A 19009-nucleotide genomic window follows, 5' to 3' on the forward strand; every position below is an offset into this window, starting at 1 on the left:
ACACATTGAATGTACTGTAAACTTAAAACGTGGTTGGAAATGAGTGAAACTTAAAATAACATTTACAAATAATCACAGTGTTAGGAGTAGCCATTTTTTATCTAATAGGCTAGCACAAAAATAGGCTCCCAACTGAAATGAACTAAAATCCCAAATCTTTACCTAGATTAGCTAGCAGATTAAAGTTTATTTTAAGACTTTTCTTCAGACTAAAGGTTTTATTTCAGTTGTTTCCTTCAGAAAGTTTGCTAAAGCAATGCTAATGATTGTTAGCTTACAAGCTAGCTAGCTAATAGTGCTAACTAGCTGGTGAAGCTACAATTAATAATGTTATGGCTATATATAGGGACTTTATGTTATATGTAGCTATATACTATATAAGGCACATTCTTTATGAGTAGGTTTACTGCAATATCTTACTAAATAATATTTTGAGGTGAGGTCTTACCCCAAGGGTTTAATTTTACACGCTAACTTCAACGTTTCCATCAAACAAATGTGACCAAAACCTCATTGATAGATTCATTTATTAAATAATTAAGTTCATAGTAGCATGTACATAGCATAATATATACACAACTTTAACCGACACAATGATTTTTAGATTCTTGATTTGAGATATATATATTTATTGACACGTGTATTCTCTGCTCAGGGTGTGTGAGCCACGACGAAAGCAGTGAGGAGTGGCTGATGAAGAATTTTGGTGCGTTCAAAGCCATGGCCAGAATTAAGGACTTTTCATCACTCAACATGGTCTTCAGTGGAGTGAGTTTACTTAAGTTCGCCTTAAAGATTTCTAAGATTTACATCCCAAGTCACCCTCACATGGTGGACAGTTTTTATTCAGTTAAAAAGACACGGTGTACGATTACATTTCTCACACTTCTCCCTCCACATCTTATCCTTTTCCCCCTCAGTTGGAGGTTCTTCACCTGCTGTCTCCAGTGCAGAAAGCTGAGCTGCTGCTGAGGCCAGAGGTCTCAAGTTTAGACAATGCCACCCTAAGCCTGGTCTTCCACAGTATGATGACAGGAGACCCTAAACCTAACCCCCCCCCCCACCCAAAGCCCTGGATGGGGCAACAACTGGACGACCCCCGGATACCCGAACTATTCTCCAAACCCCACACACAACCCGTACCAACCGCCGTACCAATACGACAGCATAGGACAGGTACTGTGATGAACTGGGATGCATAACGTCAGGTTTTTTAAATTAAATTACTTAGTGTCTGAATTTAAAATGATGACTAGATAAAATAAGAAAATAATGATTTGTCCTCCAGGCGGGACTTTTGTAGAAAAACAATTAGGCATCAGTGAAGTAAAAAGTACAAAATAATAGAAAATTAAACAAAAATATAATAGTAGGCAGGATAAATGGTTAAATTAATTGTATTGCTTGTATTAAATATTGATATTGCACTTTACTCAGTCTTTGGTTTATTATTATTTCTTTGAAAAAAAGGGAAATGTATACGTTTCCAAACATGTCAACCATTTTTATATTACCGTATAATTGTGCAGTCGTAAAATGTACAGTATTTTTATTGGATTTAAATAAACAGGACTCCAAGTTAAAGCTAATTTCTTCTCCTTTTGCAAAACTTTTCATCATGATACTATATGTCGGTGTTACATCATTGTGCCGCAAATGGCCTAAAGAAATCGTAATTTATTTAATCAAAGAATACAGTAGGCTTATGAGGGGACAACAACAACAGTTAAGATGTCAAAATATCTCTTCTTTTGTTGAACTCACAGGTTGTAAATGGCTTCAAGATGGCTTTCAAACCCATTGGGAGCTTCGTTCATGATTTTGTGTCCTTCACACAAGAGGTACAACGCACACACACACACACACACACACACACACACACACACACACACACACACACACACACACACACACACACACACACACACACACACACACACACACACACACACACACACACACACACACACACACACACACACACTGTACACCTTATCGTTAAAATAACTCCTGACCTGCTGGTGTTTCTCCAGAGGGAATCAGAAATAAGGAGCACGACTCTCACCCAGTTCATGCTCAACTGGACTCTGGCCGAGCTGGCAGACATGTATCGGCCAAAAAATACATCCATGGTTCCCGAGATGCCAGATTTTGACGTGACAAATGTGGAGGATTGGTTCCAGTATGTCGTGATGCCGGTGTTACAAAGGTTCCTGCCCGAAGACTTGACCGAGCTGCCAGAAAAAATCACACTGGCTTTCCACCAAGTGTTGTAAGTCAAGCTAACATTTTAGAAGAAATTGGTCCAAACGTAACGGCTACGCGGACGTAACGTAGCGGCTCAGCCGTTACGTTACGTCACTGGAAAAAGAGAAATCTCCAACGAGGCGTTCTGGGGCAGCATAGACAGGTCTTTTCTGTGTTAGAGTTTTACTCGCTACAGGGTGTACTTTGAGGGTTTGTGATTCTGCAGACCGTTCACATGCATAAAAAGCTACATAACACACAAGGGGACGGGTAATAACCTGAAAAGCATGACATGGGACCTTTAACATCTTAGTATGAAATAAAAGCATTATATTAATCCAATACAATTTAAAGCTCCTATCATCTTAATGATGGCTCAGTTCCAGCAATTACTACCATGCAATGCAGCTGTAGCTATCTCTGAACCTTTTTATTAGCCTCTTCAATCTCATTGTTTCAGTTTTACTGTTTATAATTAACTAATACCATCATATTTGACTATACGCATATACAAAATATGCATTGCAAACACCTGAAGTGGTTGCATTCAACTTTGGCTATCGGAAATGAAAGTTTAATTTAATTAAAAGGATTTAACTACTATAAAATCAACATCCAGTTACCAACCTTTTATAAAAAAGGTCAAATGTATAGCCAGCAATTCATTTAGTCTCAATTATGAAGACTCTGAGTGCTATTGTAGAAAGTGGAGAATTTAGTCGCTGGTGGTGACCAAAAAAGAGCAAAGAGCAGGGTTAATATTGAAATTAGATATGTTCAGTCACTCCAAATGAATGCGTATATTGATTCATATCTTTCAAATGTGCGAAAAAGTAAATTGCTTGCCAACATGTTAGTCTCTTTATAAAAAGAAAACGTGTCAGGGTTGTGGGTTTGTTAGCTTTATCGGAAGTTTCTCTGTCACCAGTCGTCAAAAATCAACACCAGTTAACTCAATCCATCTCCGGTCATTTGTTATGTTTCTGTGTTGTAAAATAGTGTAAAATAATGTTTTTAAATGTACTTTTGTGTCTTGTTTGTGTGCAGCCATCTGGACAATGGTATGTACAATGAAACCTCTGAGATCCAGGATGTCTGCAGCATCAGGCTCGATGAGGGACCTTGCGGGGTGAGGAATCAATTTCATCTTTAGTTGAACGTGTAGCATTTGTATTCATCCTCACATTTACCTGTTGCTTCTTCTTGAAAAGTCTTCCTAAAGAGCTTCCTATCCCATATTCCTTTCCTCCTACCAGCTGACTGATGCGGTGGAAAATGTGGCCAAAGTGTTGCACTGTGCGGCTCGCAGTAATCTGACGCTGTCGGAGGAGGAGATCATGAGGCTGATCATAGAGCTGACCGAACGTCTGAACATGCTGATCAAAGAGTTAACTACAGTGGTGAGTACATTCACCTAAAAATACACTCTAATGCAAACAGATGAGCCGGTTTAAACTCAATGTTTACAGACGTAACTGACGTTGACAACCTTTAAAGCATTTGCTAAATGAACGCATGTTAATGGATAGTGTTTGTATAATACATGCAGAATCCATTCGATGTATTATATATATATATATATGCATGTTACCTTTGTTTCATATACAGCAGCAGTTCCCAACCTTTTTCAACTCAGGGCCCACTTAAGAATCTAAAAATTGTTTCGCGGCCCACATTCAACCATAAACAACATGGAGGCTAAATAAAGTTCTGATTGGTCAATTAAGAACATGTGACACGTTGTTAATCCAGTAGTACAGACCACTGTCAAGGACTGTAATGACCGTTGCTAAGGAGGATCGAGAAAGAGAAAGGGAAAGAGGTTCAAATAAAAAAAGAATCTTATTAATGAAAATGTTTCCACACAAATCATAATGTTTTGCAAATTATTTGGCGGCCCACTTGCAACGCAAGGCCCACAGGTTGGGAACCGCTGATATCCAGAATACCACAAATTGTGTTTCTAAACCCACGTTTGATAGTCATTTCAAGTTTATAGTAAGGATTTTAAGTTAAATAATTCTGGGGTTTCTTTAAGGGAGTTTTTCCTTAATCCTGCAAAGATTTAAGGACAGAGAGTGTTATGTACAGAGGCAAATGTGTAATTTGTTATATGGGGCCAGTGGTCTTTCCCTTATGTAAAAGTAGTGACACAACTGTGTAGAAATACTTTTTTATAAGTACCCAATTCCTGCATTGATTTACAGTGATTTACTAATATGTGGGAAACATCTGGGAAACATTCAACTGTCACAGAACTGTATTGTAAGCTATTTGTAAAAACTTTAAATTAAAATCAGTGCTTTTTCCCTTTTCTTTTCTGCAGAACTTCAAAGAGTTGGCGATGGACTTCCAGCAGATCTTCAGCGAGGTGGAGTCTCCGTCTCTGACCCCAGAGAACCTGGAGGACCCGGCCTTCATCAAACTCTGGTTTAATATCAAGATGGTTCCTCTGCTGCCCAACGTGCACTCAGGCCTCCTGTCCTGCCTCAGCACCAAGAACTTCTCCTGCCCCGTCTACCAGACCATGTGAGCTCACTGCAGACTTGTTTCACACATCAATACACACACTTTATGGCAGGGATGTCCAGACTTATTTCACAGAGGGCCACATACAGCAAAATATACGAAGGGCCGGGCCACTCACTAGAGGTTTATTGCCTCATAAGTTCAGTTATAAATTAGCAAAATCAATCCAATGTAGGTTAATTATTCTTGATACTTGAAAATTCAGTTGCCTACATCACAGCTCTCCATGGGGTTTCATTTATTTTGTTAGCAGCTCATTCCTTAAATCAGAAGCTTCAGATTGCTGATAATAAGAGGAAATATGAAGGGTATATTTCAAGGTTATGCAAGTAAGTTATTGGGCTTTTTTCTTATCAACTTAGATTTGTTAGAACATGTTTTCAACTTTAATTGACTGAATTCATTTGAAAACTGGGCACATGAATACTGTGTAAAATATTTGAGCATATATATTTAAGAAGTACAATATAAGCAGAAGTTTATTATAATTTTTCTATTTGCTGAGGGCCGATTCAAAATGGTCCGCGAGCCGAAGTTTGGACACCCCTGATTTTTGGTGTACTTAATGTCATTTCTTCCTATATGTGCAGTGTGGCAGAATTCAGCAAACACGAGACTGATATGTATCCTAATCCTGACATCTATGAGCACTTCATCTTTCCCTTCCTGATGCATCACAACACCTCTGGTAAGTTAACTCTAAGTAGATGTTTGGCAGATTTTAAAATGTCTTAGAAGGACAACAGAAACGCTGAAGAAATAATCACCAGACTGAATCATTTTTCATTGCAAATAAATCGATACAAAATCACGACATGTTGGCAAATAATAGAAAGCCAAATTGTAAGCTTAATGCAGACTCCAGCTCACTTTAAGAGGTATCATGTCTCTGCTGCAGTGGAGGAAGTATTTAGATATCTCATCTAAAGTAAAGTGAGGTAGAAAGATCTAAATGTACACAATGCAACATGTACTTTGAAGTTTAATCAATATACTGAATGTTTTGCAGATCCCCAGTGTGTCTCCTCGACCAATAGCAGTGCAGAATGGCTGATAAAGAACTTTGGTGTTTATTCAAGATTCCCCTCCATCACTGACTTCTACAAACTCAACCCGTACTTCTCTGGAGTAAGTCACAAAACCCTGACAACGCTCCGTCTTAAAATCACTTTAGAGCCAGTACTTTTCTCCTGGATCCATCTCTTCGTATCGTTATTTTTGTCATATGGATTGTCTATGTTGTGATACTGCTATGAGTCCCTCCTCAGTTTCATGTTTTTTCCCTGTCAAAAATACAGTTTGTTTGATTATTAATTATACGTTTCTTCTCTTTGTCTCCTGTCCAGCTGGAGGTTCTTCCCCTCTTGTCTCCAAAACAAATAGTGGGGATGCTGCTGTTGCCTCTTCCTACTCCACCTGAGAAAGACGTTGTTATCGACCGAGTGTTTGACTTCCTGTTTGAGTCCCCCGAAGACACGAGACTTCCTGAGGTCCTGCACGAACTGCTTTATCTCATCAACAAGGTAACAGCTTTAGAATTATGTGTTTCTTCAAAGAGGCCTTATTACATTAAGGGGGTTTTCCCTTTCCTCTAGTGTGTTATATAGGTTTGGCTAAGGCTAAAATCCCCAAATAAATAACTGTAAAATGTGTCTTTGTCAGGTCAATCCACCCTGTGATGTCTACAGACAAATGTAAGTACCTTCAGAAACTTATTATAACTTTTTGTGCAGCAGCTGAAGTGCAAAGAGTGCAAATACAAAATGAATATTAATCAGCAATGTTTTACATTAGCACTACTTTGTTGTGAAGTAGTGCACATATTTAAATGGGCTATTTGTAAAAATGTCTTCCCAGTAAAGCAGATTAAGAATAGAGAATATATTTTAGAGGATTTTGCAGCCGTACTTGGTGTGAATGCTTTCTTATTTCATGTTTCATGTTTCTTTTCAATGTCAGTTTTGAGAGATTGTACGGAGCCATACCAGATCTGCCACGAGATGTAGAACCATTCATCTGGTCTTACATCGATCAGCTGATTAACGTGGCGCCAGAAGGTCAGTCCCTTTCTACTAAATACTGTTAATATTTACATTAATTATGTGGCCATCTATGCTTCCTGTAGTTATTGAATTGCTCTTTTTACTGAACTGTTAGTGTACAGTTTTATTATTATTGTGCTGATGTGTTTATTGTATTTTTGTAACTCTGGCACAACAATTTCCTTTGGGATGAATACATTCCTATCTTATCTTATCTTTCTCACACACATACAAAAAACCTACAGGATTAACATAAGACTGTATTTGTATATACTGTATCGACTGAGTAGCGGGACAGCCTGCAGTTCATGTCCACACGGTAGAGAATAATCCAAATGGTCCTTTGCTTCTGCCGCGGCTCCAGTCGCCACGATCAGATCCAAATCCGACAATTCAAGCGATAGTAGGTTCCTACACGCTCGTAATCCTCACGTCGCTGTCGGACGTTTTTGACTTAATGTAGTGGCCAATTGTCCAAAAAAGGAATGTTCAAAGGCCACTTAGTCTAGGAGGCGAATTCGAGTATTGACTCGCGTACGTTCAAGAAATCCAAACACCTTGCTCGTTCCATTCAAGTGCTTTATTAGGAGGTTCAATGGATCAGCTGGCGGCCCAATGCCGACGTGGAACCTTTGCACGGTATTTCAACATATAAACAAACGAATCCCAGTCGTACGGATGTGTGCGGTCAAAAACTTTTTCCAACTTCCTCTCTAGACTTCCTGCTGTGTCACGCTGGCAGCGTCATTTATACCTGAGCACGCTCCTACAATCTGCTTTCTATAAATAATAATAAAACTAGAGTCGTCCATAAGCAAGATAAAACGTTACAAAAAATGTGAGGGTCTAAAGGACAGAGGGTGTCGTTTTTCTCATACTGATATTCTGAACAAACTGTGCTGTTGTATTTGCTGTAAAGTGTCTTTACTGTAGGGTATTTTATTATATATACAGCACTTTGGCTCCACCGAAAATCGTTTAAAAATGTGCTATATAAATAAAACTTGATTTGATTTGATTTGAAAAACAGTATAATAATAATAATTCATAGTTATTCAGCTCATTAAATTAAAATAATATTCAATTGGCTAACCAAACCATCATTCATTACCATAATATAATGTGCCTAAATGGCTCTTACAATGTGTATTACATTTAGACACTGAATATTTTGTATCTTTTGTTTTTCACAGAGTGTGTGCCACAGAACTTAACGGTGAGATTTCTTTATATTTGCTCAATATGTTTTCTATCTGAATTTTGTTGCTCATGAATTCATTGTTTTAGACGGTTTGTTTTATAATATTCTTTCAAAGTCATTCATTCCTTAAATCTTTCTTTTACAGTGCCCAGATATCAAGTACAACAGTAAGAGCTCTTCACTTTAAAGTCTTATTGTATCACTTATTACATTACTGTGAGTGCGTTTACAGATAAATTGTTATATTTCTTCTGTTTGACAGGTACGCACGTCTGCAAAGGAGTTGACAGGTAGGAAGGAAGCTGTCATTATTTTAATCCAAAATTACAATAAGTCTTTCAATCTGACATGTATTTACCTTTTTGTGTTTTCACAGCTCTGCCCTGCACTCTCACTTGAACTCATCTGAAGATGTGTCCTGCAATTTCACCCTGGAGACGTATGCATGTGCACAGGTGACCATTTTAAAGTCAGAGTGGAAATGCAAAGGTTGATTTCTGAGAGGGTTTTTTATGCATCATGCTGCCTTGTTTGGATCAATTACAAGACAAGATCAGGCTTCTTTTAAATGCAATTTGGAAATAGAATTGTTGCAGAAACACAAGGAAATAAATAAGTACAGGTACATGGAAAAAGGTTAGAAATTAAACGGTATTACTTTATTAATAATAATAATAATAGATTAATTTTGTTAGCGCTTTTACAGGTGCTCAATGACGCTTTACAGATATAGTGAAAAGAAAAGAACAACTAACACATATATATAGTTAAAATTAAATTAAAATCAAGCAATACAAACACAATCACACATTAAAAGCCAGATTGAAGAGGTGAGTTTTTGTAAGTTTTTTTGAAGGTGGTGAGGTCAGTGCAGTCTCTGATGGGTTGTGGGAGTGAGTTCCAGAGGGAGGGGGCAGCGACGGAGAAGGCTCTGTCCCCCCCAGGTCCGGTGATTGATGCGGGTGGGGATGGATAGGAGGTTGGCTTCTGATGAGCGGAGGCAGCGGGAAGGGGTGTGGTGGTGCAGCAGGTCTGTGAGGTAGGGGGAAGGGGTGTGGTGGTGTAGCAGGTCTGTGAGGTAGGGGGAAGGGGTGTGGTGGTGTAGCAGGTCTGTGAGGTAGGGGGAAGGGGTGTGGTGGTGTAGCAGGTCTGTGAGGTAGGGGGAAGGGGTGTGGTGGTGCAGCAGGTCTGTGAGGTAGGGGGAAGGGGTGTGGTGGTGCAGCAGGTCTGTGAGGCAGCGGGAAGGGGTGTGGTGGTGCAGCAGGTCTGTGAGGTAGGGGGAAGGGGTGTGGTGGTGTAGCAGGTCTGTGAGGTAGGGGGAAGGGGTGTGGTGGTGCAGCAGGTCTGTGAGGTAGGGGGGGGGGGGCTGGTTGTTGAGGGCTTTGTAAGTAATGAGGAGGACTTTGAAGTCGATTCTTTGACGGACGGGGAGCCAGTGGAGGTTCTGGAGGACGGGAGTGATCTGGTCTCGGGAGCGGGTGTGGGTGAGGAGGCGGGCAGCAGAGCTCTGGATATGTTGGAGTTTATTGAGGAGGTGGGATGGTATGCCGGCGTAGAGGATGCTATTGCAGTAGTCGAGTCGTGATGTGATGAATGCATGAATCAGGGTTTCAGCAGCAGAGGAGGAGAGTGACGGGCGGAGACGGGCAATGTTTTTGAGGTGGAAAAAGGCGGTCCTGGTGATGTGATTGATGTGGGGATTGCATTTGAGCTGACTGTCGAAGATGACTCCGAGGTTGCGGATGTGAGGGGGGGGGGGGGGGGATAGAGTATTGCTGTCAATGGTGAAGTTGACATTCTGGACTTTACTTAGATAGTCTGCCTACAAATAGTTGTAGAGAGTATGTGGAACATTTAAACAGCCTTTTAGTTGGAATGTAACTGTTACCTATGCTAATGTGTATAGCATATTCTTAAAATGTGTATTTGTACATTCATTTACACATTTACTTATGTATCTCTACAGACTATAAAAAGAGCAAATTACAATACAAGCAGTATAAAAACAGTGCCCTTAATCACAGTTGTAGTCAAACTCTTGAATTAGCTAAAGTATAAGTAGAGTACTATGATAATACCCAAAATAACAGTCAGAATAGTTTATCATATAGTATATTACAGTGTGACATATAAAGCAAATGTAGTGATAGTTTAACATAACGTACAGTATAACACAGAAAAAGTATATAAAATAACCACATGTATGCTGTAGAATTGCTTCAAAAGGTGGAATGGAATTAAGTCCTTGGATGTTTTTGTTTAAGAAAATAACCTGTTGAATATATCAATACAATGGTATTTATATTTTTCTTTTTTTCTTACACAGCTGGAGGACTTCAGCGCCACTCATCTGGTGTCTCTGCTGAAATGTAATCTGCCCGGAAACAGCTCGCACTCCATTGTTTTGTGGAAGATGCTGCTGACGAAACTCTCCTCTGTCCTGGACCCGGCTCTGGACATGTTGGCCGGCATGGTCAGTATTTTTTACATACACACCAAGTTTTTTTTAAATTGAAGTTTTATTTTAAAGTCTCATCGGGCCTCATGAAATTTTCCTTTGAAGTGAATAATTCAAATGTCAAAAAAAGAGCTCATCAATTTGAAAAAGATTGAATTGCTGGACGAAGGCTCCTCAATATATAATGATGCAATAAGTGTATTTCTCCTACAGCCAATGGTCATGGTTGGTCCGTCGGCCTCGGAGGTGTTGGACGTGCTCGGAGAGATGCGAGTGTCTCTGCTGACGGACGAGGAGCTGATGAACAGCAGCGTCATTAGGAAGTGGTTTTCTCAACGTCTGAGCGCGTTTCTGCCATTTACATCCGGCAGATTCCTGCACTGTCTGACCAACAGGAACCTCAGCTGTCACTCATACCAGCAAATGTAAGTGATTTGACATACATGCCATATGTAGTGATTTTACCGGTTTCAATCACCATGTCCGTTTGTTTTGGAGAAGAGTAGACCTCTGCCGATAGTGGGAGAGACTGCCTGTACTGACTATACTCATTGATGGTTGTATCTCCCATGATCCCACGCTGTTTCACAACACCACCAAACGTCATCTCTTGTTATTGTTTTGATTGAGAGACACCAAAAAATGAAATATTATGGGTTTCAAAAGTCTTGGATCAAGATATACATGGCCTCCATACAGCCCATTTGATTTAGGTGTTTCGGTAACGGCATGGCCATATTTAGTGATTCCACCGTTTTCAATCACCGTGTCCATTTGTTTTGGAGAAGAGTAGACCTCTGCGGATAATTTAGCTCTGCGTTAAATCCTCTGGAGCATCTGGATCTTACGTTATCAGAGAAACAAGCTGTTTTAATCACCTGGTCTGTTTGTTTTGGCATGAAGGAGACTTTTTTTTAAGAAAACACCTGAGTGATGCTCTCTAAAGGGAGAGACTGCCTGTACTGACTTTACTCAGTGATGGTTGGGAAGACTCCCATGATCCCACGCTGCTTCACAACACCACCAAACTTCATCTTTTGTTATTGTTTTGATTAAGAGACACCAGAAAATGACATATTATGGGTTTCAAAAGTCTTGCCTTAAGATATTCATGGCCTCCATACAGCCCATTTGATTTGGGTATTTAGGTAACGGCATGGCCTCTGGTGTCTCTTTAAAGGTGGGGTAGGTAAGTTTGAGAAACCGGCTCGAGATACACTTTTTGTTATATTCCATGGAATGCTCTTAACATCCCGATAGCAATGAATATCTTAAGTGCTTTGACAAAAAATCCATAAAAAATGTCATCTGTGGAAGCCGTAGTACTGTAAAAAGCATGACCAATCATTTTAGCCGGCCCGGCTAAAATAACTGGATGGCCTACCTGCCTGTCAGCCTTCCATCTGTGCACAAACTTATCTCGTGCCCTCATTGGTCATGTGCGCGTTCGTGTGTGTTGGAGGAGGGGCTCTGTAAGGAAGTGGCAGATTTTCTCCGGTTGTGTATTTTCAAATTCTAGCGATCTCGAGCCGGTTTCTCAAACTTACCTACCCCACCTTTAAGTCTTAATTCTATGTATTTTTGCAACATTGGTATTGACGAGAATGTCTTGTTTATGTTTTTCATGCATCCAAAAAGTGTGTTACAAGAAATACATGAAAAAAACCTTGAAAAGATAAAAATGTTTCTAATTCTTTCGTTGATTCTATTCTAAGACTGCAGGTATTTATCCACCATTTTGACAACATGACCTCACACCAACAACATGTGGTGCTCAAGGACTTCATCCTGCGCTTCCTGTCACACCCACACTCAGGTACATGATGCATGATCTGAGCAGCTACAATAACTATTTTTCAAAACGTATTTTAGCCTTTACACGTGTGTGTTTCCCTCCTCGTGTCTCGTTCCAGGTCCAGGCTGTGTGTCTGCCTCAAACAGCAGTGCTGAGTGGCTGATGAAGAATCTCGGTCCATTTTCACAGCTTTTATCCATCAAACAGCTGCTTCATCTCAACCCACACTTCAACCCTGTAAGATTCAACTTCTCTTACATCAAGGATCTAGATTATTGACAGGTTTCATGTGGTTTTATTTATGTTTGTTACTTTATGATTGGTTTACTCTCTTTTTATACTGTGTTTAGTTGCTGGTCGTTAGTTAATTTAATTCTTTGTGCCAGTCAAATGTGTTTGAAGAGTGTGAAAAGCACTTTGTAACTATATTAGAAATAAGCTTTAGAAATATTTTTATTATTTTCTTTTTACTTTTTATTTTTTTCAATATTGTTTTTTTATTTATTACATTTTTATTAATTCTTCAATATTTATTTGTATTATTTATTATTTTGTAATTATTTTATAATTATTCTTTAATTATTTTCTATTCTTTTTTTATTATTTATTTATTTTATGAGGTTTTTTAAAGGGGACCTATCATGCAAAATGCACTTTTTGATGTCTTATATACATAAACATGTGTCCCCGGTGTGTCGGGGAACTCACACAGCGTCAGAAAATAAAACCCTCTCTCTTTTCCTCCGTACCCAAATCTCTAAAAACGGGGCTACAACGGAGCTGATCCAGATTTGCGTTCGATATGACGTAATATCGGAGATGTAGGCTGGCTTTACACCCACGGCCCTATCAGAAACGTTGCTATCAGAAACAATGCCTGACTGTTTTGGACGTAATATGGTCGGTGTTTACATTAGCATCGCTAACACTCAGAGCTAACCTGTACTGGAGAGCATGTGTGTGAAGAAGCAGGAAATAAAAAGGAACTCACCTTGTGGTATAACCGGCAAGAGAGAAAGCCTTTGAGCTCCATACTGTTTCAGAGATAATCCTTGATAATCCATGATATGGCGTTTCATCACGGCAGTATTTAGTTTAGACCAGGGGTATTCAACTAAAATTCAACGAGGTCCAGTTAGAGAAAATGTCCCCATGCAAAGGTCTGGAACATCAAAATGTCTAAGTTGCTTTATGAATTAGTGTGATATATATTGAAGTAGCCTGCAGCTTTATCAACGTCTGCATGTAATCAACAACCGACTGCCAATCAAATAAAGAAAGTACAATTCAAAAACAACAATATTTATTGTCAATGAACATTGAACTATACAGATATACAGTAACATACTGTGGATATGTGTAATGTTCCTCTCGGGCTGCATTTAAAAATAAAATAGAGAAATAAATAAAATAGCTTTGTTAACCGTTTCACATCATGACTTAACAGTTTCAGACGATTATAGAACAACATCAGTCTTTACACATCATAACAATTGAACAGTTTTAAAGTTTCTCTTGCTTTCCCTCTTATATTGCAGTCCCTCACTCACTTTTCTTTAATTCAGTGTGAGAATTGAGCTTGAGCTTGTCCTGCCCGGAGTTTAAATCTGCGCTGAAATGGTGTCAGGGCCATTCTCATACACACATGCAGGTGCTCATTGGTTAGCCTCGGTTAGCCTGCCCTGGAACCATATTTAGTTTTAATTTTGATCCTGGTGGACTGATCATATTGGGCTCTGAGACTGCTTATTTTTTGTGACCTCAGTTCTGACTTGAGAGGGAATGTTTGGTCAAACACTTTGTGTTTTGTCTCATAGTGGCGTTTTGGCACTTTTAATCAGGGTTGGGAGGGTTACTTTGTAAATGTAATCGGTTACTGAATACTGAATACATGGCTCTGAAAGTAATCCGAATACCGTTACAGTTACGTGTCTTAAAAAAGTAACGTATTCAGATTACTTTTAGAATACTTTTGGAATACTTTATTTTTCCATAACAGATGGGTATGTTTTGGTGAACAGGAGACACTTATTTTACTGTTTTAATGGCTTATCAAGAGCACAACTCAAACACAACATCTTGGTGTCATTCTGGACAGCTCCCTCTCATCTGCACCCCACATAAAAAACATCACCCGGACTGCATTATTTGTACTCTCTTAAACCTTTCCTTAGAATATGTTGTGAATTGTCAGGTGTCCTTGGGTGCTTTGAAAGGCGCCCCTAAATAGAATGAATTATCATTATTATTTATTATCTGAAACGACGTAATAACTTTTAAAACTGTTTCCAGTCACTTGCCCCATGCATTCAGCAGCAGCAGGCCATTCATTATTTGTCTCTCCCTGTCTGCCGCTAACACGCCTGTTCACTCGCCTCTCCGTCTTCTCTGCCTGTATCGCTAATTATTCTCTTTACTCACTTTCCTCTCCGCTTCTCTCTGCCGCTCTCTCATCTCTTCTTCTGTGTTTCTCTCCCTGTATCGCTCACTCGTCTCTTTCGCCCCCTGTCAGCAGCGGTTAAAATAGAATCGCCCCGTCAAAATTGAAATCCCCTATTAATGTATTGATTATAGGTCCGGGTCCGTATAGGTCGGCGTCTGGGTCCGGATCCGGACCGCGGTCCGCCTGTTGCCGACCCCTGGTTTAGACAGTAGCTGCCGGGTCCCGCATGAGCTCAGACCCCTCCTTTTTTTTTTTTTTATCAATTTTTTTAAAGCTTTATACCCAAAATCAGCACTTTTGAAACAGGAAGTGAAATAGAGGGATATGAGGCATGGCTAGAATGGGTGATCTGTTTGGTGTTTTGAGCAAAACACTTCATAGACATGTTTTTTATATATTTGTATATATCTGAGACCTATGCCTATGCTACTTTTAATGTTATTGTTTTTGAAATTAGAACTATGACCTTGTTATTCCCGTAGCAGTGAAACTCTTTTTGTTCCTCTCTCCTCTCTGCAGCTGGAGGCTCTGCGGCTCCTGACTCCCTTACAGACCGCTGAGCTGCTGCTGGTGAATCTCCCCTCTGATCTCGATAAAGACGCCATCATTAATGTGATTTTTGACTTCCTCACTGAGTCTCCTGACGAGAAGAAGCTCCAGGAGTTCCTGATGAACCTCGCCAGGCTCCATAACCAGGTCAAAGATTATTTCTCTTGAATAAAAATATACACTTTGCACTGCGTCTTAAAAGTAATAATGTTGTTTTTTCTTTATTTAAAGGCAAACTTTACCTGTTCATCGTACAAAACACTGTAAGTTAAAACGTATTTATGTTGATTTTATAGACTTTATATTGATATTTTTAAAACAATTATATGAACATGAAACTGTGATTTAATCCCACATGTTGTTGTTCCAGGTATACGAGAATGGACATGGCCTTATCCTCCGTTTCTGTAAATACAGCGCACACCATCACATACATCAAGATGGAGTTATCCAAATACATTCCTCCAGGTGAGAACCACAGTCTACTAAACATTACACACATTTACAATAAAATAATAATACAATACTTTACTTGGAAAAGCTTTGAGGTTGGAAAAACCATCTTAAAAATTGAAATCCAAAATGTGAAACTCTTGCTTTGCCATTTATCTAAATTAGAATATTATAGATTTCTTACTATTGAAATGATCATTTCAACTTTTGATCTAAACCACATGTGTCAAACTCAAGGCCCGGGGGCCAAATCAGGCCCTTGGTGGATTTAATTTCGGCTCGCAGGATAATTTCTAATTACTATTAGATCTGGCCCGCCGGTATATTGCACGCACACCTTCACTCCATCCTGAGGGTTTCCTCAGCTCAGAGCCTGACCCCAAACATTGATGAACTTGCACCCAAGATGAGATGCCAAGTATCTGGCTTGAACTAGCATCACAGAGCAGCACACTGAGTTTCAATGGATGTTTCCTTCTGCACTTTGGTTCTTGCGACAACAGGGCATGTTTGGTTTTTTCTTTGAGGGGAATTGTTTTTTTGAAGCTGTTGTTGGCCTGTGGAAAAATGTAATCATAAGAAATGACTCAGATAGAGCCATAAGAAATGAATGCAACTGATTATTTAATGTTTAATGTTGTTTTTATAGGCAATAATTTAAGCTTTGTTAGTTCCAGGTTTAATATGTGCAATAAGTTCATTTCAATAAGTTAAGTTAAAGCCTTTTATTGTCATTGTACACAGAGTACAAGTTTTGCAATAAACATTGAACCAGTCCGGCCCTCGACTAGTACCCATTTTATTAATTTTGGCCCACTGTGTATTTGAGTTTGACACCCCTGCTCTACTCCATGAACTAATTCCTTTTTCTTTGTTTTACAGGTTGCATCATCTACAGCGTACAGGTACATACATGTGATTTATTCTTGTTCAATATTGTGTATCTTAAATTTGATTTATGTTAAAATACTTAAACCGTCTTAATCTTTTTCCCCCTCCAGTGCAATGTCACCATGACAAACGGTAAGTTCTCTCATTGCCTGGAAACAATATACGATATTCAATATCTTAAACAATTAAATGCATCTATTTCTTCTTATTTCTCACAGAAACTGACATTTGTGTTGGAGTGAACAGGTGGGATATATAATCCTCTCTCTCTCTATATATCATACCTTGAGATAGTTTGAACATTTAGTATTATTAAACTGTCACTAAATGTTTAATGTTCCTTATTTATTGTGAAACTACAGCACAAAGCTGCAGCTCAGCCTGAACAGCGGACAGATGCTCGGAGGCTTCTGTGACTTTTCTGTGGAGGAATACGCCTGCGCTTCTGTAAGACATAAAACATCTCAAGTGGTGAAACGCAGTACTTTTATTCAAGTATTTAACAACAGAGTATTTGTTCTTTAATTGAATATTTCCCCTTCGTTCTACTTTGTACTTCAAAGTCAACTTTATTGTTAATCTTCCAGTTTGTGTGTACAGACAGACAGATCAAAATACTGTTCCCACAATCCGAATATAAAAACAAATGTATATAAAATATAAAAATATGTGTGCAAATATGTATATACACAGTCAAAGTTGACTTGTGTAGTATACTTGTCCTCCACTGAGACGTATTTTTTCTCTCAACTGCATTTTTATGACACTTGTAGTCACTTGTCACATGAAATCCTACGGTATAGTCTAGTTGGCAGCATAGTGAACCCAGAAATGTTGAGTACAGAAAGGTTTTATGATAGAAATAAGGGTCCCCAGCACATAGAAACTTCCAGATGCTAACTTGCATATGTTGGGAAATGTGCACAATTAGCACAAGTTGCGTTAATTGAAATGAATGGCATTTAAGCCTACGTAAACAATTGTAAAAAATGTTGACTTTGGACAACTTGGGAGTGGTTTTGGAGGTTATTGAGGATGCTTGAATTCCTTTATTCCTTTAATGGGTACATTTTTTGATTTTCAGGATCAAAAATGTAAGTTTTCACCAGAAAGTGTCACTATTTGTACCTGTTATCATTCTGCTCTTTCGTCTCACAGCTGTCGGGGTTGAAAGCAGAACATTTAGCGGCGGTTCTGATGTGTGATCGATCCTCAAACTCCAGCAGCTCGAGGCCCGTCTGGAAGCTTCTCCTCTCCAAAGCCTCTCATGTTCTGGACGCAGCTCTCGATCTTCTCCCCGACAAGGTACGAATCAGACCTCATTTAAATCTGGTCATAATGAGCTGTGGAAAATAATGTATTTGAATGGTATCATCAATATGTCAATGATTAAGTAAAATGATTGCTGAGCTGACAATTGTTTATTTCTGTAGTAAAACATTTAGTTTAAGTATATACAAAATCTGTGTAAGACTGAGGAGAAGCAGACTTTGATAGGGTTATAAACCATTAAGTCAAATGCAGCTAATGGCTTTGTGGTAGGCTGTAGGGAAATCAGTGTGCATCCTGTGTGTCTCTTTGAGCTTAAAGTAACATCTAAAATCCTTGAATTGTTCTAAAGCACATACATTTGACAATATGACAGCAAAGGGAGAGTGCAAAAAAAAAGAACAGCTAAATTCATTTGAATATTTTAGATACACAGTGAACGTATTCATAATGCACTCATTTTAAAATCTGTTTAAGTGTGTGTGTCGGTTAACAATCTAAAACCATCTTGCCAAGTGTATTCATCCTATCAAGTCACTGTATGTTTCATTCTTCTTGTAGTCTTTGGACCCCACAAATCCTGCAGTGTCGATGATTTTGGACTCAATTCGAGAAATCCGGTTGGATATGTTCGACGTGTCCAGCTTCAACAACCCCGCCCTCCTCCAGCTGTGGTTCCAACGCCGCCTTCGCCCGTTCCTTCCCGCCGTCTCCCCCGAGTTCCTCTCCTGTCTCACCACAAAGGGCTTGAACTGCAGCAGCTACCAGCTCATGTGAGGAGCTCATCTACCCTCCAACTAAATGCTCTGATATTTTATAGGATTTTCTTGGATTAATCACGTCCACTTGTTTGATTTCAGGGTGAAGATTTTGAGCAGTGTGCAGCCTGACATGACACGCGCCACGCAGATGTCTGTCGTCACACACTTCATTAAGGCTTTCCTGACCAGGAATAACACCACGGGTATGTTCTCACATTTATACAAAGATGGTGTGGCAAAATCAGTGAGTGAGTATTTTAAATATAACGTGTGTTGTTCCAATACCCTTTAATGTGCAAGTTATCAAAAGTTACAGTAACAGTTGAAATGGCTGAAATGGCTCATTGTCCACCTGAAAATAATATTATTGG

General features: G+C 39.2%; 1 protein-coding gene across 3 annotated transcripts in view; it reads left to right on the forward strand.

The window, feature by feature from the left end:
* Positions 1–931: 931 nt before the first annotated feature.
* Positions 932–19009, forward strand: part of LOC117481709 — a 41698-nt gene continuing 23620 nt past the window's right edge. For all 3 annotated transcript variants that reach the window (XM_034129545.1, XM_034129547.1, XM_034129546.1), the window contains exons 1-29: positions 932–1176; positions 1767–1841; positions 2034–2272; positions 3295–3376; positions 3504–3647; positions 4574–4776; positions 5367–5464; positions 5786–5904; positions 6123–6299; positions 6439–6470; positions 6736–6833; positions 8012–8034; positions 8165–8186; positions 8282–8309; positions 8396–8474; positions 10346–10492; positions 10691–10902; positions 12193–12293; positions 12391–12509; positions 15235–15411; positions 15496–15527; positions 15635–15732; positions 16600–16622; positions 16719–16740; positions 16827–16854; positions 16971–17055; positions 17767–17913; positions 18439–18650; positions 18738–18841. In XM_034129545.1, coding sequence (XP_033985436.1) covers positions 1785–1841; positions 2034–2272; positions 3295–3376; positions 3504–3647; positions 4574–4776; positions 5367–5464; positions 5786–5904; positions 6123–6299; positions 6439–6470; positions 6736–6833; positions 8012–8034; positions 8165–8186; positions 8282–8309; positions 8396–8474; positions 10346–10492; positions 10691–10902; positions 12193–12293; positions 12391–12509; positions 15235–15411; positions 15496–15527; positions 15635–15732; positions 16600–16622; positions 16719–16740; positions 16827–16854; positions 16971–17055; positions 17767–17913; positions 18439–18650; positions 18738–18841 — 2908 coding nt within the window. In that variant the 5' untranslated portion in view covers positions 932–1176; positions 1767–1784. The remainder of the gene's footprint in view (positions 1177–1766; positions 1842–2033; positions 2273–3294; positions 3377–3503; positions 3648–4573; positions 4777–5366; positions 5465–5785; positions 5905–6122; positions 6300–6438; positions 6471–6735; positions 6834–8011; positions 8035–8164; positions 8187–8281; positions 8310–8395; positions 8475–10345; positions 10493–10690; positions 10903–12192; positions 12294–12390; positions 12510–15234; positions 15412–15495; positions 15528–15634; positions 15733–16599; positions 16623–16718; positions 16741–16826; positions 16855–16970; positions 17056–17766; positions 17914–18438; positions 18651–18737; positions 18842–19009) is intronic.

The sequence above is a fragment of the Trematomus bernacchii genome, unplaced genomic scaffold (assembly GCF_902827165.1).
Source record: "Trematomus bernacchii unplaced genomic scaffold, fTreBer1.1, whole genome shotgun sequence".
Taxonomy (NCBI): Eukaryota; Metazoa; Chordata; class Actinopteri; order Perciformes; family Nototheniidae; genus Trematomus; species Trematomus bernacchii.